Here is a 24,010-nt window from a genome sequence, read left to right on the forward strand (position 1 = left end):
AATCAATTTATTACTCGGTTTTACAAAAGAAAAGCTTTTGGTCAAGATTCATGGCTACAAGGTTTTATAACTCATTCCAACTTGTTTGGTTGGTTAAATATATTGTAATATCAAATACCTTTGATTCAAGGTTTTCAATTGTGGACTCACGTAGTCGGACAAAGTATTGCAATATCATTTACAAAGCCATGAATTTGACACACACAAAACCTATGTACTCACCGGCTTTTTATGCTGATTGTCTTTTAACATATGTTTCAGGAGCTAATGTTTGATGATTAGGATCGTATGCTTCACATAGGATGGACGCGGGCCTTAGTTTACTTTAAACATAAAGACAAATATTGTATTTTGTTTGTGTTTAGTTCCAAGACAATGTAAATTATTAATTCAATAAAACAAAACTTTAAATACCATGTATTGTGAAACAATTTCCTAGAACGTGACTCCCCGATGTTTTCACCGCCTTTTGTTGTTTTACGCGATCGGGGTGTTACATAACAGGCTCCCGCAAATGCTAAAAACTCTATTCGGGTGTCTTCGGATTGTTAGCCCATATGGTGGTATTCCTGTGATTGACTTTGGCTCTTGGTCAGGTTACTCAAGTCGTACCACCCTTTGCAAAGTGTGGGGTACACCCAACCACCGTTGGCGTGTTCGTTGAAGCATGAGTTTTCTTATTTTAATTTTTGTTGATAAAACCTCACATCTTCACGCCACGCAGGGAGACAAGTAATCCCTCCTGCGACTCGCGAGGGCCCTTCGAAATTAAAAATATTATTTTATTTTCTGTTTTTTAACGTTTCATTTAAATGCCTAATACTGATTGTTTATACATATTTATATGCCATGTAACCTTTATGTTAGTAGTCTTTTGAAGATCAAGCCGTATGAAGAACGAAACACCATTCAAGATCCTTGCTTCCATGTTTTTAGTAGTTTATATTATGAAATTTAAAAACATGTATTTTGTTCTATGAATCTTGGTACTTGTTTAACTAAACTTGAGTACGTTTTAAATTTTAATATAATTATTATGTATCAAGGTCTAAGTTATTATGCATATATTTAGATGGGTCTTCAGTAAACGATTGGAAATCGATTGCTAATATTCGACTTTTATTATAGTCGGAAGTTTGTCGCTAAGTGGTCAGAATTTCTGACTAAATTTTTTTGGTCGGAAATTTTGGTAAGAAATCCCTAGTTTTCTAGTAGTGCACTACATGAGGTGACCTGTTATCAGGGGTTGGAAAAGGGGAGGGGGATAGTTCTTAAATTATAAAATTGATGTGTGAATTGATTCAATGATGCTTTAGGCTAAAAAGAGAAAGTGCTGAAGTTTGACGACATCAGGAAAAAAAACCTGACCGCTAAAATCGGAGCCTTAAATCATGGAATTCGGGTTTGACAGCTGGATCAAACCACGTATGGTTCTTTGCCTTGTGAACCGGGTCGTCGTGACCTTCCGGTTGCCTACTTGTAGACCATGTAACTCCAATCGTAACCCAAGTTATGCTTGTTTGAAGTTTTGGCCCTTTCTGCCTCGTTCTCTTTTATCAAACTAGTCCAGATAAGAATCCGTAAGCTCTTATACATACTCCTTATCAATTTTCAGTTCAACTCTTATCATAAACTCAACTCGGCAGACCAACACATTCACAAATGAACCCAATCCTCTATATATATATACACACACCAAATACACATCATATTCTAACAGTAATACTTATTTAATTTGAAGTTCTAATGTAACTATCATTTTAATCTTCACACCGAATTAGCATCAACTACTTGATCAAATTGTTATCTCGCTACAACCTAATAAACACGAAGTGGTAAAATATAGAGAACAATAATGTGTAGACACGATGCATCATCTGGAAACCACTTGTAGAAGAGCAAGTTTTTCAAACCGAGTTGCTTAAACTTTAACTAAATGTATTGATATATCCAACCTAAAAAGGTTCAAATCTAAAAGTTGCGAGTTTGAAACCTAAATGTAGTAAGTTTAGGACTCGATCTTCCACTTGCATCCTAACTTTGTTACCTTCACAACCTTATAAATAAAATTTCTGGCCGTTGACCTTTAAATAACCTATACAAAGGACTAAACACTTGAACAATAGCTGCAATAGGGGCAGATTGACTTGAAGGGGAGGGGGGGCCTAGGCCCCCACTCAAGTTCTGAATTGCTCTATACTTTTTTTAAAGAATATAGATCCAAATTGTAATGTACCCAATTCTTTTTTTTTTTTTTTTTTTTTTTTTTTTTTTTTTTTTTTTTTTTTTGACAGGGCCCCAAGTGCACATTCTTTTCTTCCAGCCCAATCTGTAATTCAAACTCACGTTTGCACGTCCTAGAAATCCAAATTCGACTATGGCTATGAGAACTAATAGAAACCCCATGGTTATGCCTTTTATCTTCTGCTTCTTTGAAATGTATGATTATTACAATTCCAAGATCAATTAAGTTGCCACTTGCAACCATCTTACATGTCTTGCATGTCTTTTAAGTGCTTGTGATTTTATTCATATTATGCAAGTTTGGGATTAAGTGCTTGTGATTTTTATTAGGTAGCAGCCATTGATTTTTTTTTTCTACGGTTTGATATATGATACATCTTTTTTATATGACCCGTTTTGACCCAACCCTTTATAACCTAACCTACCATTGTAACCTAACGGAAAATCCTGGATCAGCCACTGAGCCAAAGTACAATGAGTCTAGTGCTTCTCTTAAACGTACATATATTGCTTCATACCAACAAAACACTGATCTTAACCACTAAAACTACCATGACATTCTGCAACTATACATACTACACGTTATAAGAAACTACAAATTAATTAATAAAGATCAAAAAGTTAACCAACGACTTCATCCATAGCTCGCCAGCTGAGCAGATGCACTTAACAGTCAAAAAAGACAAGGCATGATCAAGGGGTGCGTGGCTTTTGGGGGTCGGCACCGTGATGGTGAAGTGGGTCTGGACCCAATGGTGCTGCCCTTAGCTCCCAACCCTCCTCCTCTTCCTCCTCTTTTTTACTCTTGCCACCCATGTTCAACACTGCTTCTTTTGCTTCCAAACCATTCACCACCAATAACTACACACACAAAACATACATGTCATCTACATCTACATCATCCATCCTTTATATGTTATATATATCTACACCATACCTTCCTATTACTGATATCTTTCAGAATGGAACCATTGTAGAGGGTGGTTGCTTCGGCACCATCTGCATGCAAAGAGAAACAGCCTTTAATTAGTTAAAAATAAGCGTTTTCAGAGTTCAAAAAATGGAGAATTCTTTCAGTGATTATACCAGAGAGTTGCAGCACAAGAAACAAGCACAGCAGCAAAAGGAAGGACACAGAAAGTGATTTGGGTTCGAAAGCCATGAGTTTTTTTTTTTTTGTGTGTATGGAAGAGAAGATTTGGTTTTGTCTGGTTTGAGGAAGAGAGGGTGACAAGTGAAGTGAAGTGAGGGGATACTCCACACTATTTATAACGACTATGAGTCAGGATAGGATAGATTCTCAACTCAGCTACAGTTGCATCATTGCATCAGCAGCCACCTAGGAAATTAAATCATTATTCATTATTCAATTTTATGTTTTTCTCCCACTAGTGTAATATCATATGTAACTTTTATATAGAATAAAAATAAAAATAGAGGGATGTTATGTCGATAAATTTAAAATAATAACTATAGATAAATATATTATTCGGCAATTGTACGAAGAAACAAAGAATTAACAATTAACTCGATGGATCGACGTATATAGAATTTGTAGGCAACATATTATTACAGATTATTTATAAGCTAGTTTCTAATAAAAAAAAATCGTGTCAATAGTAAATGTTTTTCCCTTTATATATATATATACTAGGTTATAACCCCGTGTATTATACGGGTTGAATAAACGGATTTTATATATACTAAATAACAAAACAATATATCTTTAAAAAACCCATTTATTGCACGAGTTGAATAAATGTAATTTTATGTACCAAATAATAAAAAAGTTATATATTTAAAATCACGTGTATTACACGGGTTAAATAAATGTAATACTGTTTACCAAATAATAAAAAAAATATCTTTAAAAACTCTCGTGTATTACACGACTTGAATAAATATAATTTTATATACTAAATAATAAAAAAATTATATTTAAAAAAAATTATGGATATACTCGATACGCGATAGATATGGTGATTGCGGAGATTATTATTGAAAAGAATATACAGTGGCCAAACATGTTAATTATTCAAGAAACAAATAAGCAGCCATTTGAGTGATAAAATATAAATTATATTTAAAAAAACCCGTAATAAATCTAATTTTATATATAAAGTAATATTGAAAGTTATATGCAATTTGTTTAAAAATTATGTAATAAAATCGATATAATAATTTTTTTAATAATGAAAATAAAATAAATAATATATTAGAAAAAGTATAATGTACATTACGGCTTAACGTACTTCACGTACGACAACGTGCGTGATTTGTTTTATAACATGCGTGATTAATGTTTTCAGTATGCGTGTTTATTGTGTTTCAACATGCGTGATTTTGGATTTTTGAGTAATAACGTGCGTGATTTTAAAATGAACGTGCGTAATTACCTGTCGTACCTGATGTACGTTAAGTCGTAATGTACGTTAACCTTCCTCTAATATATTAATACAAAGTATAGCTTTGGTGATAAATAATTTGGTTATTTAAAAATATCTTAAATTAACAATTTAAATTTAAGGATAATATTTTATTAGAAAAATAGAAGTATTCTATTCGACATTTAAAATAGGATAAGATTTGATATTAATTTTTATTTATTAAGTAATATAAGATAGAAAAAAAAAACGTGATTGAATAGTTGGGAGGTTGTATGATGGTAAATGGGTTAACTATTTTATTAAAAAGTGCATATTATACATATAATTATATTATGTCTTAAGTTATTGATGGCATCCAAAATGTTTTTTGATTTTATGTCTAGCATTATATATATACTATGGTAAAAGTTTGAAGCTTATTAGAGATAATAAGAGTAACTTTGTATATTACAAATAAAAAGTAGGTATCTGTCATATGATTTAGAAAATCAAATAAATAATATTATAAATGAGAAGTATATATTAAATTTAAACTAAATAGTAATTATCTATAGTTAAGTAGAAAAGTTTAAACAAAATAATATTTGGTAGGAGATTATCTATAATTAATTAGAAGACATTAAACTAAATAATAATTATCTATAAGATATTAAATTAAATAATAATTATCTATAATATATTAAACTAAATAATATTTAATAGAATGGGTTATCTTTTTTTTTTTGAACGGCAACAGAATGGTTTATCTATAATTAATTAGAAGAGATTAAACTAAAATAATAACTACTTATAAGACTTGGTCTAAATAATAATTATCTATAAGATATTTTTAAACTAAATAATATTTAATAGAATGGGTTATCTGTAATTAGTTAGAAGAGATTAAACTAAAATAATAATTATTCATAAGACGTGGCCTAATACGATAACAAGTGTCCCATAAATGGTTTCTTTTATTATATAGTAGTAGCAGTACACGGGTGGTTTCTTAGAAAACCATGCATAACGCATATAAATGATGAATATGGTTATATTTATAGACTTATAAATAGATAAGTCAGTCGTTAAATACTTAAAGTTTAGAGTTTAAAAAATACAAAAATATACAACTTATTAATCTTTAGTAAAAGAAATAACATTTGCATTCAAGCATGTTCCTTCTCCAAAAAACAATATTTTAAATCAACAGTCGTTTCAATCCCCTTCAACCTCCACAAAACACTATTTTAACCCAATAGTGGTTTTAAACCACCGTTTTAACCCAACAGCGGTTTCAACAACAGTTTTCTCCACAAATTTTTGCTTTAACCCAACAGTGGTTTCAAACATCTGTTTCCATCTGTTGACTGGTCAACAGATGTATCAAGCACTATTTTATTTTCAAACATCAACCCAACAGCGGTTTCAACAAAAGTTTTCTCTAGAACACTCGGCTTACCCAACAGTGGTTTCAAAGATCTGTTGACCAAAGTCAACAGATCTATAAACCACTGTTTTATTTTCAAACATATGTCCATGACAACAAAGCTTTCATCATTTAAACAAACCTTTGCCAATATTACAACCTTTTAAACTCTCAAACCTGAATATTCACTTAATTAATTTAAATAACAAAGATGCTTAATAATTTTAACACAACTAATTATTATATAAAATATGAAAGTGTCAAACATTGGTAACTATATAATAAACAAAGTTCAAAACAGCAAACAACATTCAGTAAAATACAACATAATATTTTCTAATCAATGGGCGAAACAATAGTCTCGATAAATAAAGCTCCTTTCGGACTTGTAGTTGCCAACATGTTGGAGGTATTTCAAAACTTGATTGCTCAGATCAACTTCAACCATATCCCCCCAACTTCAAATTCAACCTTAAATACTTAAAGTTTAGAGTATGAAAAGTACAAAAATATACAACTTATAATTCATTCTGTAAACAAAATAACATTTACATTCAAGCATGTTCCTTCTTTAAAAAACAATATTTTAACTCAACAGTCGTTTCAATCCCCTTCAACCTCCACAAAACACTATTTTAACCCAACAGTGGTTTTAAACCACCATCTTAACCCAACTGCAGTTTCAACCACAGTTTTCTCCACAACACTCTGCTTTAACCCAACAGTGGTATCAAACATCTGTTTTCACCCATCTGTTGACCAAAGTCAACAGATGTATCAACCACTATTTTCTTTTTAAACATGTGTTCACAACAACAGACCTTTCATCATTTAAACAGACATTTGCCAATATTACAAGCTTTTAAACTCTAAAATCTAAATATTCATTTAATTAATTTAAATAACAAACATAGTTAATAATTTTAACACAACTAATTATATAAAAACTACAAGTGTCAAACAGACGTAACTATATAATAAACAAAGTTCAAAACAGCAAACAACATTCAGTAAAATACAGCATAATAATTTCTAATCTCTGGGCGAAACAGTAGTCTCGATAAATAAAGCTCCTTTCGGACCATTGTAGTTGTCAACATGTTGGAGGTATTTCAAAACTTCCCTGTTCAGATCAACTTCAACCATATTCCCCCAAATGCTTGTTATCAGGCACTTGTTGTTTTTAGTTATATTAGTCCTTCGGCGACTATCTATATAATCAACTACACGAGGATTATTGAAAGCAAACACCTTGATCCAGCCTTCTTCTTCATATCTGAGCAAATCAACAGTCAGCTCAGCAGACTTTCCAATAACAATCAAATGCAGCCTCTTTGCGATGGTCAAAAAATACCCTTGGCAAGGATTGACTACGATACTCTCGGGAAAATGAAGCATTCTGAAAGTCTCAGAAAGAACATTGAAAGCAACAATGTTCCTCTCACCTAGTGGATACCAATAATTTGAAACCATGAAATATATGGTTTTATCAGCATAAATGCTTGGAGACCATGAATAACTTCTTGAACCATAATTATTTACGCTGCAAAAATTTATTGTTATCCATGACTCACGACGTCATGAGTAAACACGAGCAGTAGCCACATTACGGTAACAGCTAATGTGAAGCACTTTCAGATCATTGGATTGATCAAAATAAATTCCACCTGTATCAGAATTTCGATCATGAATATAATTTAAGTAGTCGTCAGACAAAAACTTATAGCGCCTGGCAGTTGGATTCCAAAGGATCAGCTCACAACAAATCCCTTCATTGCAAACTAACAACAATCCATTAAATGACAATAGAATACGTAAGAAAGTAGGGTGGACTTTTTAGGAAAACTTAAGGTTTTGCTTGTCCCGACATGCAAATTACCAGCTACTATGTTGTCAACGACAATTGACGTGTCTTTAAAGGAGAGTAGTTTCTTTTGTAGTGAATCTCCACTTCGAAGAGCATGGATTATCCCAAATGCATGACTTGACAGTTCCCTATAAAAAAATTTTGGAAAGACATTTCAAACAACCAATATCTTCTGCAGGGAGCCTCGTGAAAATTTCGTCAACAATAATTTGAAACATACTGTTTTCCATTTCGCAGTGAACAAATGCGTGTTTGAAAGACAAAGAAATTGTAAAGATACTGGTTGTCAAAAAACTTTGAAGATGATTGAGTAGATGGATGAAAGCGGTAATGATGAAAGCAGTTTCCCAATGTAGTTTATATACCCAATGAAGGCGGTTATGACTAGATACATCGTCAGACTAACTTAGTGTGTAAAGAATATGATGCGACGATGGTTAGGCTTTTAATGCAAAACATTTCAAAACTGCATTTCCATGGGAAAAGTATAAAATTAAATATCAAGAAATCCAAAGGACAAATTTTAAACCTTCAAAAAAAAAAAAGAAACAGGTTATCATAATTACACTTAACCTCCTTGTTTACCATAAGACGCATTTACCATAAGACAGAAGTGACGGAGTGACATGCATTAATTGAAAATTACATATCCCCAGGCATTTTGCATTTGAAATTACCGGCAATTTCCAAACATCTGCTAAGTTACACGTTTGCCAAAGGAAGGACTTTCAACCTCTGCTGGCTTTAAAGGATAGATATGGGCAGAGATTTTCAGATGAGGCAGACTTTTAGATAGATTTTAAATAATTTTATATATATTAGGCTTTATGATGCAGTAATGACATAAGAAAAGCATTGTTGGACAGCCTCTCTGGCTGTCACATCAGCTTTTCTTATGCCACATGGGGATTATCTACCATTATCCGCATTTCAAAACTTCAACAATTTTCTTTTAAAAACTCTGTTGAGCAGGATCTAATGTCTATCCTCTGTTGTTCTTTAAGATCTGTTGACCCATAGCAGACCTTTAATTCTTAAAACTTTCTTCAGACTATGTCTTCATCAGCAGAGGATCACTTGTAATTGAGCAGAAATTCTTCAAAAAACTGCTGACTTACCAAATAATAAAAAAAATAATAAAATTTCAAACGGATGTTGAGAAGCACTTTTAGGCAACAACAGATGTTGACAACAGTAGCAAGTCAAACAACCGATAGATTAGCAGATGATGATTTCGAGCAGATGTTCTCTTTTGGCAAACTTTAACTTTGAATACAGTAACAGAAATTGATTCTTTGTAATTCTTCAAAAAATTGTTCAAGCACAATTCAATATCAACATAATCTAAATCAAACTCAGAGACAATTTCACATCTACATCAATATCGATCTGCAATACTCAGATGATATTAAAAATTACATAATAATACTTATGCACCTTAAAATTAGCAAAAATAAAAGGCTCCACAAACATTAATAGGATTAAAGTTTAATTATGAGGATTAAAAGATCAACAATTACATCGAGTACTGAACAACGAAACCTTAAAATCTAACAACACCAAGAAATTTAGGAATCTAACAGCAAAAATTAAGTGCTTTTAGCTTCAACTCCATCGAGTATTGAACTTCTCAATGTATATTTTGACAATCGCCATGAACTCCACAGAAGTATTGAAGGCATCACCATCAGGTTTCTAGAAACCAGCTCTCTCGTGAACAGACCAAGATGCAGTACATCAAAACATTTCTTCAGCAGTTGAAGAGTAGCCCTATCCTCATATACTTAATCCTCAACTTGCTTGATAAAGAGTTGCTTTAAATCACCGGAGCCTACAGAAGTATATACATTCTATACAACAAAATTCCAAACTTTATGCTTCTTTTAATACAAAAAAGGCAGGAAAGAACAAACTGAATCTACTTATATATCTTATCAAATAAAATCTTATCTTACAACAGTAGCAAATCTTTTCTTTCGTTTAGTAGGAACTACTGTGGGTTCTACATCATCATCATCTACCCAAGTCAGTTATAAACATCATTTAGACATAAGCAAAAATTATTTTAACTCTACATTTAATAATCTTTCTTTGTCTGCAATGAAGTGATTTAACAATATCCACAAACCTAAAATAACCCGCATATGATTGTATGAATTTCAAACAACTATGATTAGACTTAAATATAAAGCGAGAATTAGAGTAGATTACTTCAAAATTAAAAATTCAAGATTTCAAAATTAGAGTAGCTCAAAAAACATACTTTAAACGATGTTGGAACAATGATGCCAACAACAATTGTAGAACAATCACCATCATCATCTGCTCAGATCATTCACAATTATCATTTAGTCATAACTCAGATAAAAAACAACTAGTAAAAATCAAAAACCAAAACAAACATAATTATATATATGACATTACCATCATCAATGCAAACCACATATCCCCAAAATTTGTTCTGAAAGTGGGTCAGAGAGAGCTTCTGTTTCTCTTATCCTTTACGAACAAATGTCGACTATTGAGAAGAAGGGATTTGAGGGAGAGATACATTGGAAGTGTGGTTTGAAAATACAAAAGCATAGAACTTAAGTAGAGTGTAAATATGAAGAGTGAAATGAGAAAAAAGAACCTTTATATAAGAAGATGATTGACAGAAGTGAGTGAGTGACATGCATTAATTGCAAATTACATATCCCCAGACATTTTGAATTTGAAATTACTGGCAATTTCTAAACCTCTGCTAAGGTATACGTTTAGACATAAGCAAACATCTGCTAAGTTATACGCTGGCTTGAAAGGAAAGACATGGGCAGAGGTTTTGTGCACTGGCAGAGGTTTAGAGAGAATTTAAAATAATTTTATATATTAGGCTTTATGATGCAGTAATGACATAAGAAAAACATTGTTGGACAGCCTCTCTGGCTGACACATCACTTTTCTTATGTCATTGGGATTTCTCCTTTTATAGAAAGTATAGATAGATAGGATAAGGATCATGTGAGAAGTAGTAGGCTAATTGAGAAACTTAAGAAGTATTCTGGACCACACATTTTTCCTAAGCAAAATAATATAAAAAAATGCAATTTATTATTATTATTATTTTTTTGGAAAAATCAGAGCTTTTTCTTTACGTTTTTTTTTTATTTTTAGGAATTTATACACATGTATATTGTTAATTTTTTAACTATACATATGTGTATATTGTCAACTATACATATATGTATATACATATTTAAAGTTGAAAAATAAGTGTTATTTAGGGTTTAGTATTAGGGTTTAGCATTAGGGTTTAGGGTTTATCATTAGTATTTAGGGTTTAGCTTTAGTATTTAGGGTTTAGCTTTAGGGTTTAGCATTAGTATTTAGGGTTTAGCATTATGGTTTAGATTTTGGGTTTAGCATTAGGGTTTAGCTTTGAGGTTTAGCTTTAGCTTTTGGGTTTAGCTTTAGCTTTAGGGTTTGCATTAGGGTTTAGTATTAGGGTTTAGGGTTTAGCATTAGTATCTAGGGTTTAGCTTTAAGGTTTACCATTAGGGTTTAGGGTTTAGGGTTTAGCATTAGTATATAGGGTTTAGCTTTAGGGTTTAGCATTAGTATTTAGGGTTTAGCATTATGGTTTAGATTTTTGGTTTAGCATTAGGGTTTAACTTTAGCTTTTTGGTTTAGCTGTAGCTTTAGGGTTTAGCTTTAGCGTTTAGCATTAGGGTTTAGCTTTAGAGTTTAGGGTTTAGAGTTTATAAGACTTATTTTTCAGTTTTAAACATGTATATACATATATGTATAACTGACAATATAAACATGTGTATAAATCCCTAAAAAAATTAAAAAAAAACCTTAAAGAAAAAGCTTCGATTTTTCCAAAAAAAAAAATTTATTTTTAACCTTTTTTTTGCATTTTTTGCTTAGAGAAAATGTGTGATCCAGATTACTTCTCAAGTTTCTCAAATAGGGTGGACTTCTCTTAGGATCCTTACCATATATATATATATATATATATATATATATATATATATATATATATATATATATATATATATATATGGGGAAGGTTTAAATGAGAACGCTAAATATCCCGAGAACCGTGAGAATAAATGAAAAAATCGCGAGAACTTGGTAAAAAACAATTCAAATTCAAAAATTTTTTCTACACTTATCATTATTATTATCGATTACAATGTTAGAAATTTAATTTATACGTTTAAATTTACGTGAATTCGTAAATAAAGAAAATTAACACATGTGTAAGTTTGCCATTTACACATGTGTAAATCTGTTATATTTACACATGTGTAAAAAATCTAAAAAGAGTGATTTTGAAAGGAGAAATGAATTATTTGATGTTGTAAATTCTTTTTTGTTGTTGTAAATGGCAAAAAAAGAATTTACAACATCAAATAATGCATTTCTCCTTTCAAAATTACTCTTTTTAATGTATTCAAATAATAATGATAAATGTAGAAAGTTTTTTGAATTTGAATTGTTTTTGACCAAGTTCTCGCGGTTTTTTCATTTGTTTTCACGGTTATGGCGATATTTAGCATTCTCATTTAAACCATCCCCTATATATATATATATATATATATATATAGGGTCAGGATTTAGAGAAAACGGTGAAAAGTGTGAGAACGGAGAGAACGCTTATGGATCGTAAGATCAAAACAATCCATGGACTAGATTGCGCGGTGGCGTTTTCGTAAATAACATCAATTTTATTATGTGGGAAGCGCTTCATTAAGGGTAAAAGGTTATTTTACCGCTCAAATTCAAAACACCATCAAATGATAACACGCCATTAAAAAAACAAAACGCCTTTGAAAACAAAACGCCAAAAATTAGTGATAAAACGCATTGGATATTACAGGAAGAGGAAACAACACAGTAACTGAATTTCAGTTATTAACATTTATTAGAAGAAATTCCCTCCTAAATTATGCGGCAAAAAAATCATTATATAAACGACGTAAAAGCATCGCTTCCATAATCACTTCAATCTTTCCATTTTTTCAAAAACATCTTTAACCAAAAACATCAATTCAACCAAATCGCCAAAAATGGCAACAATCATTTGGTCGAGATACACTCTGGCAATCAGGCGGTTCGTCCTGCGTTTTGAAAACACAAGGAGGGTGTATGTTAGGACGATCAAGGCAATTTTGAAGATGGAAGAAGAGCTACAGAGGGGTATCCTATCCCTTGGCATCGCTCTGGACAACGAATGCCATGAAACACATATGCTTATGAAAGCAGTAACAAAGAAATTTGGACCAATCAAAGCAGATGTAAAGCCGGACCCTGTCATCATATCATGGCGTTTCGATGATGAAACAGACATGGTGACCGTTATATACGACAACGGAGAGTAGGAAGTCTACTGGCTTGAAAACATCATGACAAAGCAGGGACTTGGTTTCATGGAAGAATTGCATAACGCCACTTGTTTGAACACAAATATGGACTCAAAATTGGAGTTAATGCAAAACATGTTCAAGTGGAGTCTTCAGAATCTTCAGGAACAAGAAGCCGATGAAGGTGAAGGTGATGACATGGATAAAGATCCAGATGAAGACTCCGAGGAAGAAGATGACGCAAGTGATGGATACTTTTCGCATAAAGTACCTTCTGACGAAGGGTTTTAATTTTTTTCTTTTTTTTTCTTCTGTGTAATCTTCTTTTTTTTAGGATAATTAAATGATATATTTCTCTATTTATTTGCAAAACGCCAAAAAAATACTAAAAAAGGTTATTGCTTAAAAAACGCCCAAAATAACAAAAAATATTTTTCCTGCTTAATATCTTATTTTCTCCGTTATTGTATTTTGTCATCTTGGTTTGCATAACACCATTTAAAAAAAACGCCAAACTTAGAAGATGGGACGTCTAACACCTATAAACAGATAAAGCTGATCAAAACAGTAAATACAAAACAGTAACTGAAGGTTACTTTATTAGTATCATTTACTACAATAAAAAAATCCCACCTAAACTACGCGCCAAAAAACTCCTATAAGAGAGGGGTCTATACACAATGAATTGATCACACCCAGAAAAACAAACGCCATATCCTCTAGAAACCACTCACTTTGAAACGCCAAAAATGTTAGTTAAAATAACCACAGATGGCAAAGCTTTCACTGAATGGATTCTTCTTCTGAGGGGGTTATCTCAATAATCTTTTGCTGAATGAGATGGACAAATATTCAAGAAAAAGAGACTGATGACAGTGATATGCCATCATGTGAGCTTTGTTCTTGATCAATATCGGCATGGAATAAAGGGATCAACACAAGTGTAAAATGCTATTTTGGACTCCATTATTATAAATAGCATCAAGCAAGAGTTGATCTTCAATGACATGCCACCAAAAAGAATATCACACCAAAACACAGGATGCCACTAAGCAACTTCGTCTGAAAAAGACGAGGTTTATGTAGGAAAGTTGGCATCTAGCTAAGGTATTCAAAAGGTTCAAAATGCCAAAACAAATTCAAGAAGAAGAGGCTAATGACAGTGAAGATTCGGAAGAGAAATTAGATTACCATTTTTAATTTTTTTTATTTTCATTTTATATTGTTTTGTTATCAAGTTATCTGTTGTTTTGTTATCTAATTCTCTACAAATAAAATACATTATTATATAAAACGTCAAAAACTACAAACACCAAAATGCTAGTAGTATGAAAACTGTGAGAACAGGTGTTGGCAAAGCATCTTGTCAAATGTATCAAACGACAAAAAATTCACTAAACGCCATAAAAAAACATTTGGTCTTATTGTAATCTTATGAAAATATTAATGACTCGTAGTGAATTATTATACAACACCACAAAAAGCCAAAAAAAATTGACCAGAAAACGCTATAACGCCAAAAAATTATCTATGTGACACAAAAACAATTAATTCAACGCCAAAAAGTTTAATAAATACAATTAACACCAAAATAATCTTAGACGCCAGAAAATGTTATAGCGCGTTGGGAAAATAAAAGAAGATTGAAAAGACAAAAAAAAACCTCGGACCCGGATCATGCCCCGCACCACATGTTTGGCCAGAATGCGTTCTCACCGTTATCACACTTTTGGGTGTTTTCTCCTGATCCCATTTCTATGTGTGTATATATATATATATATATATATAGAAAAAGTATATCGTACATTACGGCTTAACGTACTTCACGTACGACAACGTGCGTGATTTGTTCTATAACATGCGGGATTAATGTTTTCAATACGCGTGATTATTGTGTTTTAACATGCGTGATTTTGGATTTTTGAGTTATAACGTGCGTGATTTTAAAATGAACGTGCGTAATTACCTATCGTACGTGATGTCCGTTAAGCCGTAATGTACGTTAACCTTCCTCTCTCTCTCTATCTCTCTCTCTCTCTCTCTCTCTATATATATATATATATATATATATATATATAGGGAGATGTTCATTTGAGAAGAAAATTTTAATTGAGAAGAAAAAGAAGAAAGGGTACTATTGTAAAACACTAAATAGTTTTTCCCTCATCTCATTTATTATTATGTTTAACTAATTCATTACTCATAAAGACTATTATCCTCCACGCTAAATTGTTTTACCTACAAACATTAAAAGTTATCCTACAAATTTCGAAATTTAGCTTACACATATTGAAATTTATCATACACACCTCTTAATTTATCCTACACTATAAACGAATTTTTATTTTTATTTTTTGAGAAAATGTATATTTAAAAATAAGTTACAAATTTAATATAGTTAGTTATTAAAGAGCAAGACTACAAATTAATGATATATGTAAGTTTACTAATTTACCCTTATAGTGACATTAAATACAAATATTAAATAAAGTCAAATGAAGCATTTCTATTGGTTGAAATTTCTTTTATTTCTTTCTTACAAATAATTTCTTCTTATTTGAACTCTCCACTATATATATGGGGTTTTACTTTTAACGTTGGCACTAAGATTGCCAAAGACCTCATTAAATATATATACATATATATTACAATTTATGTACTCTAATAGGGTAGATCAAATGAAAAGTTTATTTTAGCTAAATAGAATAAATCAATGGTTAAGATAAAAAAAATGTAGGAAAAAAGGCACTACTAGAAAATACACATGTAACACCCCGTGTTTCGGAAGTCAAAGTCAAAGTCAAGATTGAAGTCAAAGGAAGAAAGGATTCCTAATTGCGATCTGTCACCCCTTGCTCAACTCCTGTTTTGACTTCTTTGATTTGTAGATAATCTATTTATTTTGTCGCATTAGTTGTATTATGTGGAGTACTTGTTAAGAATCGAGGTTTAATCGCTATCTATCGCATGTTTTATCGCTTATCGCATCGCAACTCTATCGCAATTGAATCGCAAATGCTAAACGCAAGTTATTTAAAGTAATTGTATGTTAGATATAGTAGTTAGGTTATTTGTGTAACTATGGGTAATTCTACCGCATCGCTCGCTCGAAACGCATCGCAACGCTCAACACGCGAATCGAAACGACAAAACTCAACGCGCCGGACACCGGATCGAGTGGCCACCCGATCGAGTGGCCATCCGATCGGATCGCCATCCGATCGGATCGCCATCCGATCGAGTTGTTATCCGATCGGTGACCAATCCGATCACAGTGCACTTTCCTCTTTTGGAAACCCCATAAATACCCTCTTGTCACATCATTTGTGATGTGACAGCTCCTCCACTCGACCAGCTAGCTCAAGCACTCATTTCTCTCGATTTCTCACGATTCTTGTAAGTTTTCAACCTAAATCTGGTACTTCTATGATCTACACGCACTTCTTCATCATTTTCTTTTTTGAATCTCAACTTTTAACCATGAAATCGATGGATTTGAGGTGTTCTAGGGTGATGTCATCATGGAGTTCTTATGAACTTCAAGTGTTGGCTTCATTCCACCAAGAACAACTCAGATCTGAGGGATTTCCACAAGATTAAACAATGTTTTCACATAGAGCTACACCTAATCATGGCTAAAAGGATTGAAAGATGGTTTTCCAACTTTCTTTCAACTCTTTTACACTCAATGCACTCAAAACCGATAGAATCGGAGCTCATTCTAATCTTCTACTCCTTCTTAGTGATTTGTCGGTTCAAGATCTGATTTCTATCAGGGAGACTACCGATTTTGGGATAAACATGAACAACCGTCTTGAACAGGTTAACTGACCAGACTAGGGTGATTCCTATTCGATCGGGTCACTTGGTTCAAGATAGGGTTTCTGTTGTTTAACACATTATCACACCGTCTCAATCAGAACTGCAAAAACTATCAGAACAATCAAGTGTCAAAGACGATCAGGCCATTTGGATCGGATTGCCATCCGATCGGACAGCCATCCGATCGGACAGCCATCCGATCGGCTTACACTTGGTTCCACACTTAAACTTTTATTTCAACTTTTTAAAGATTCTGAACGTCGAACGAATTGCCGTCCGATCGGATTGCCGTCCGATCGAACGACCGTCCGACCATGTGACATTTGGACCTCAACACTTAAACAATTTTCAACAGGTTCAATAACCAACGGATTACCACCTGATCGGATTGCAATCCGATCGTTTGAAAATCCTGGTGTGAACTTGTTTTCACTAAGTGTCCTACTAATCGGATCGCCACCCGATAGAAACGTCGTTCGGTCGATCGACCTGAAGGGTAGAGATACTTCTCTCTTTTCAAAATGCTACAATGAAAACTTCAAAGCCATCATACACAAACGCATCCTTACCAAACAAGGTGTCAATCCAATCGAATGGCCATCCGATCGGATGACCATCTGAACGGATTGACATCTGATCGACTGGCCATCCGACCGGATTGCTATCCGATCGGATTACCATCTGACACTTGGTCTATTGCACCGTTTTACGCATCGCTTATCGTTTCTGCTATCGTTAACTGTTCAGGCTAATCTCTTCCAGTGCTTCCTTCAATCCAAGAGAGTGTTTACTTGTTAAACACAATCTGTGAGTATACTTGAACCCTTTTTGCTTTATGCACATTTGGGTGTTACATACGTTACTTATTCTAAATCACAATCGACACACAACGCAAACACTATTTATACGCTAACCGTTATTGCATGCTACGTGTCATTCGATGAATGCTTGTATGTTATGTTAACACAGTGATTGTTGCCTGACACCTTAGCAACGATAGTACTATAGTTTGAACTCAGCACCTGTCGTGGACAGGGGTTGTTAAGGGCTTTACTTCACGTGTCACAGTGGGGATATATGTTGCGCATTCTACAACTCACAGTCACGTCTGTGCATATTTCTCTGTTGATAACCTACTTGCCTTTACTTTTACATGTTACATGCTGTTTATGCGTAAACTATTTCGAGCTCTATTATGCTATATCAAACTTGTATGCTCACCTTTACACTATGTGTATTGACCTCTATTTTAACGTATGTGACAGGTGCTTAGGATGTTTTGCTGCTATGTGGAAATCAAGTTAGGATCGAGTCTTAGAAACAAACAATTTAATGAAATCTGAGTTGTCGGAATGGATAATTTGTCTTTGAGAACAATGTCTTTAATGACTGTTTTTATTTTATATGTTTGTGGTATGGGACATGAACCTTTAATATATTATATCTAATAGTTGTTATGGATTCTCCTGGACAATCTGTTTCGCTCAGTGTCGTGCCCCGATGACTCCGCCATAGCGATGGGTTGTGACAGATTGGTATCAGAGCCATATCTATAGGGAATTAGGCAAGACTCGACCTAGTCTGGGTCGATGTCTTAGAAAAGACCTAGTCTATAGTCTAAGTACCAATGTACCAGCTTGTGCGTACCCTATAGGGGTTCTGTGCAAGCTTACTTGCTATTTTCACTCGCACTCACGCTATACTATCACACTGCCTTTCCTAAGGCAGTCGCACTGCACTATTTTCAAAATGAACCAAGTAATTGGATCGAGATTAGGTGTGAAAACCGCAAACTCTCGATTAAATCGCTTGTTCAACCCGCATTTTTATCTACAAACAGGAGAATTTGCGTTGAATCAGGAGTGGAATCCGTACTTTAACGTAACTTTTCCTCTCTATTTTATCAAACAGGAACGAAGTTGTTAAGTCAGGGGTGAAACCCGAACCTTGACGACTTGTTCCGCTCTTATTTTGGTTTTACAAAACTCTGACCAAAGTCTCGACGGACTCCAACGACTTGAAGTCACACTGTAACTCGAGGGATGCGTGCCGATCGCCCAAATCGAGGCGAGAGCACAGTCCTAAAAGCCAAAGCGTGTGCCAAAAGTCCTTGTGAATAGTCGAATCACTTTGGGTAGTCAATGTCTATCAGCCTGAGACAATCTATATTCGATTTCAACCTCGCAATCACCAATTTTATGTGTTTCAATTCTGAGCCTGCAATTGCTGACTCCGATATTTGTCGTTTTATGTGGGATTTTATGTGTTTTATGTGGTTTTACGCTTATTTGTAAGCATTTTGAGATACTATTGGTTTTTGATCTAATGCCTTTTTGCTTCTGCTGATCACACAACACACACTACCCGATGCTAATAAATCGTTGCTACTTGTGGATGCTCACATGCTATATTACCCGCTTATGCTATACTACTCGTTGTGTGCTCGCTAATCGCAATCGCTATTCTCGAATTTGCGAACTTTGAATGATAGGTTTTTGTATTCTGATTGCCTCATGTGCTTACGTGCCTTACGTGTTTACGTGCTCCTACGTGCTTAAGTGTTCTGTGATTATGTGCTTATGTGACTATGTGCCTGTATGGTTGACTGTGTTCCTGAGCTTTATACGTAGTAATTTAGAGCGGTGTGGGAATCTATACTAGGGTTTAATCGATTTTATATAGAGTCTGAGTCCTATGGCGATGTTTGTTGCAGACAAGTCGTCATTTGGATCATTTCACTCGCGCTCCGCTCGCCGCAATCATGATGACAAACGCATCGCCTCTCTAGTCGCTAATCAGATAGCAAAAGTCATCCCACAAATTGTTAGCAAGCGGAATGAAAATGCTAGCAAGTCTTCTGAAGATTCCCGGACTGACACTCCTAAAGCTGCTTTTAGCTTCAAGCAGTTCAAAGCCTGCGGACCGAAAGAATTTACCGGCGAAGATGGTCTTACGGCTATGTTTCAATGGTTCGATTCGATCGAGGTCACCCTGCGTCAGAGTGGTTGTCCTGACAATCTCCGTACTCTAAACGCAACTGGCGTCTTCCAGTCCCGCGCTTTAGACTGATGGACAGCCGAGAGAAACAAACACGGAAATGATGACGTGGGATGAGTTGAATGACGTTATGATGCAAGAGTTCTGGCCTCCCCACGAGCGCCAAAAGCTGGAGGACGAATTCTGGCATATCAAGCAGAAAGATGGAGACAACTTTGGTTTGACTGCTCGCTTCAAGCAGCTAAGCATAATCTGTCCGAGCCAAGTTACTATGCCCGAAATCACCATCAGGAAATACATCTGTGCTCTTCCGGATTGTTTGGCTGATTTCGTCCAAGCTGCCAAGACGACGACTATCGAGGAAACTTTTCTACTCGCTGCTGAAATCAATGATAAGTGAGTCAAGGCTGGTGTTGGGACAAAGCCTCCAAGAATCTGCATCAAGTTACTACTGCCGCAACCGCTGAAACCGCTGCCGTATCGCAGTCTTCAAAGTCCTCTCGTCGCAAGAGGAAGAATAACAACAACAATAGTAGCAAAAATTGCGCTGTCACCATTGCTTCCCCGCTCTAATAAATTCCAGCTCAACCGCAGCCTCAACACCGTCAAGCTGCAGCACTAGTAACCTATGCACCGCCGGCCAAGCGTGCATACACTGGTCCTCACCCTGCTTGCCCAACATGCACCTATCATCACCCAGTGGGAATTGCCTGCAGATATTGTGTGCATTGCAACATGTACGGCCACTTTACCGCCAACTGCCGTATAGGTTCTCGTCATGCTACAGCTCCAGCACAAGCTCCAACTCCTGCTCACCAAGCTCAACTTCCCGCTCCTCAGGGCCAAGAAGCAGCTCCTACACCCGCAATCCATGATAGAGCTTGCTTCGCGTGTGGTGATCCTAACCACTTCGCGAACATGTGCCCAGATCGAGTGGTGAAGCAAGAGCCACAACAACAGCAGCCCCAGCAACAGCAGCAACAAGCAGCATGCGGACACACTTTCAACATCAACGCCCGTCAAGCTCAAGCCGACAACAATGTGGTCAATGGTACGTTCCTTGTGAATGGTATATAAGCTTCGTGTTTATTTGATGCTGGAGCCGGTAACTGTGTCGTTAGAATTCGAAAAGCTCCTTAATCGTAAGCGCACCCATCTACCCTCGTCATTCGACGTTGAAGTTGCCACCGGAAGAACCGTCGCTGTCAATTCTGTTCTTCGTGATTGTACTCTCGAACTCAACAATCACATCTTTCCTATCGACCTTATTCCGATGCAGCTCGGTAGTTTTGACGTCATAGTAGGCATGGATTTTCTTCGTGAGAATCGTGCTAAAGTTGTGTGTTTCGATAAGATGATTCGCTTCTCGCTCGCTAATGGTGATCTATTGTGTGTTTATGGTGAAGTTGCGTCGAAGAAACTCCAACTCATGTTGTGTGTCCGGGCTAGCAGGTATCTCCATAAGGAAAAACAAGCTTTCTTGGCACACATTGTAGTAGCGGAGTAAAAGGAAGTTAAGGAGGTAGACCAGGTACCCGTGGTTCGTGAATTTCCTAATGTTTTCCCTGACGATCTTCCAGGATTGCCGCCAAGTCGTGATATCGACTTTCGTATCGACCTCATTCTTGGAGCCAACCCGGTAGCTAAAGCTCCTTATCGCCTCACTCCGTCCGAAATGCGCGAACTCTCGAGTTAACTCCAGGAATTGCTTGATAAAGGCTTCATTCGCCCTAGCACCTCTCCTTGGGGCGCACCAGTCCTTTTCGTCAAAAAGAAGGATGGGTCGTTCAGGATGTGCATCGACTACAGGGAATTGAATAAGCTGACTATCAAAAATCGTTATCCCCTGCCCTGAATCGATGATTTGTTTGATCAGTTGCAAGGTGCTTCATGTTTCTCGAAGATCGATCTACACTCAGGCTATCACCAGTTACGTATTCAAGAGGAGGATATACCCAAAACCGCTTTTCGCACTCGATACAGCCACTATGAGTTCGTTGTTATGCCTTTTGGTTTGACCAACGCACCCGCAGTTTTCATGGATCTGATGAATCGCGTGTGTAAACCATTTCTTGACCACTTCGTCATCGTGTTCATCGATGATATCCTGATCTATTTCAAGTCAAAAACCGAACACGCACAGCATCTATGTTTGGTTCTCGAGTTACTCCAAGGGAATCGACTCTATGCCAAGTTCTCCAAGTGTGAATTTTGGCTAGAGGAGGTTCGATTCCTCGGTCACATTGTCAATAGTCAAGGTATTCACGTCGACCCCGCGAAGATCGAAGCTATTAAGAGTTGGCTTACACCTAAGAACCCGTCTGAAGTCCATTCTTTTCTCGGACTAGCGGGCTATTATCGCCGATTTATCGAAGGATTCTCTAAAATCGTCGTGCCGCTTACTTCCCTCACACATAAAGACAAGCCTTTTGTTTGGGGAACCGAACAAGAGACTGCCCTTCAAACCCTCAAGCGCATGCTTTGCAATGCTCCCGTCCTTGCTTTACCCGATGGAAATGATGACTTCGTTGTCTATTGTGATGCCCCGAACCTTGGTCTTGGTTGTGTTCTCATGCAACAGGACAAGGTTATCGCTTACGCGTCTCGTCAGCTCAAGATCCATGAGAAGAACTATACTACCCACGACCTCGAGCTAAGTGCAGTTGTTTTTGCGTTGAAAATCTTGCGACACTACCCTTATGGTACTAAGTGTACGGGCTTTACCGACCATAGGAGCCTACAACACATTTTCAGCCAAAAAGAACTGAATATGCGTCAACGCCGATGAGTAGAACTTCTCAACGATTACAACTATGAGATTCGTTATCATCCTGGCAAAGCAAATGTCGTTGCCGACTCCATTAGCAGGCGAAGCTATTTGCATAGCATTCGTAATGTTCACGCCCAGCATCATCTCGAAACTCTGGTCCGCGAAGCCCAACATGCTTGTTTCACCGAGTGCACTTTGAAGAAGGAAAGGATTTACAATGATGGAGCCCAGTTAGTGAATAAATCGAATGGGATATTCCATTATCTGGACCGAATTTGGATCCCGAAGTAGACCGATTTACGACAGATTCTAATGGACGAAGCCCACAAGTCTCGATATTCTATTCATCCCGATAAAATGTACCAGGACCTTCGTTACAAGTACTGTTGGCCGTGCATGAAGAAAGATATCACTCTCTATGTTTCGAAGTGCCTGACTTGCTCGAAAGTCAAGGCCGAGCATCAAAGACCCTGTGGTTTGCTTGTACAACCCGAGATCCCGATGTGGAAGTGGGAAAGCATAGCCATGGAATTTATCATGAAACTCCCACGTACAACCTCAGGTCATGATAGCATATGGGTTATCGTTGATTGTTTGACTAAATCTGTTCATTTCCTGCCGATACGAGAAGACTTCAAGGTAGAAAAATTAGCCTGAATCTACACAAACGAAGTTATCTGTCGACACGGTACACCTCATGACATCATCTCTGGCCGCGATGGTTGGTTTACCTCGCGTCTTTGGGAAATGTTTCAATCTGCTCTCAGTACTACGCTTAATCTAAGTACCACTTTCCATCCCCAAACCGACGGTCATACTGACAGAACGATTCGTACTTTGGAAGACATGCTTCGCTCGTGTGTCATAGATTTCGGTGGTAATTGGGACGCATACTTACCTTTAGTCGAATTCTCGTACAATAACAGTTATCATTCCAGCATTCAAATGGCACCATTTGAGGCATTATACGGAAGAAAATGTCGATCGCCTATTGTATGGCACGAGATCGGTGACTCGCAAATAACCGGTCCTGAGCTGTTGCAAGAAACGACTGAAAAAATCCTCCAAATTCGAGACAATCTGCTAAATGCTCAGAGTTGTCAGAAAAGTCACGCCGATAGACGACGCAAGCCCCTTGAATTTGACGTTGGCGACCATGTACTCCTAAAG

The 24,010-nt window shown here is 35.8% G+C and overlaps 1 protein-coding gene across 1 annotated transcript; it reads right to left on the reverse strand.

Moving 5' to 3' along the window:
- Positions 1-2,760: 2,760 nt before the first annotated feature.
- LOC118480319 (protein CLAVATA 3-like) lies at positions 2,761-3,457 on the reverse strand. Its single transcript, XM_035975100.1, has 3 exons — positions 3,331-3,457; positions 3,182-3,243; positions 2,761-3,105 (listed from the first exon to the last, which is right to left on the reverse strand). The coding sequence occupies exons 1-3, from the start codon at positions 3,404-3,406 to the stop codon at positions 2,938-2,940; spliced, it is 306 nt and encodes a 101-aa protein (XP_035830993.1). The 5' UTR covers positions 3,407-3,457; the 3' UTR covers positions 2,761-2,937.
- Between the last annotated feature and the right edge of the window lie 20,553 nt (positions 3,458-24,010).

Source organism: Helianthus annuus, chromosome 7 (genome assembly GCF_002127325.2).
Source record: "Helianthus annuus cultivar XRQ/B chromosome 7, HanXRQr2.0-SUNRISE, whole genome shotgun sequence".
In the NCBI taxonomy this organism is placed as follows: domain Eukaryota; kingdom Viridiplantae; phylum Streptophyta; class Magnoliopsida; order Asterales; family Asteraceae; genus Helianthus; species Helianthus annuus.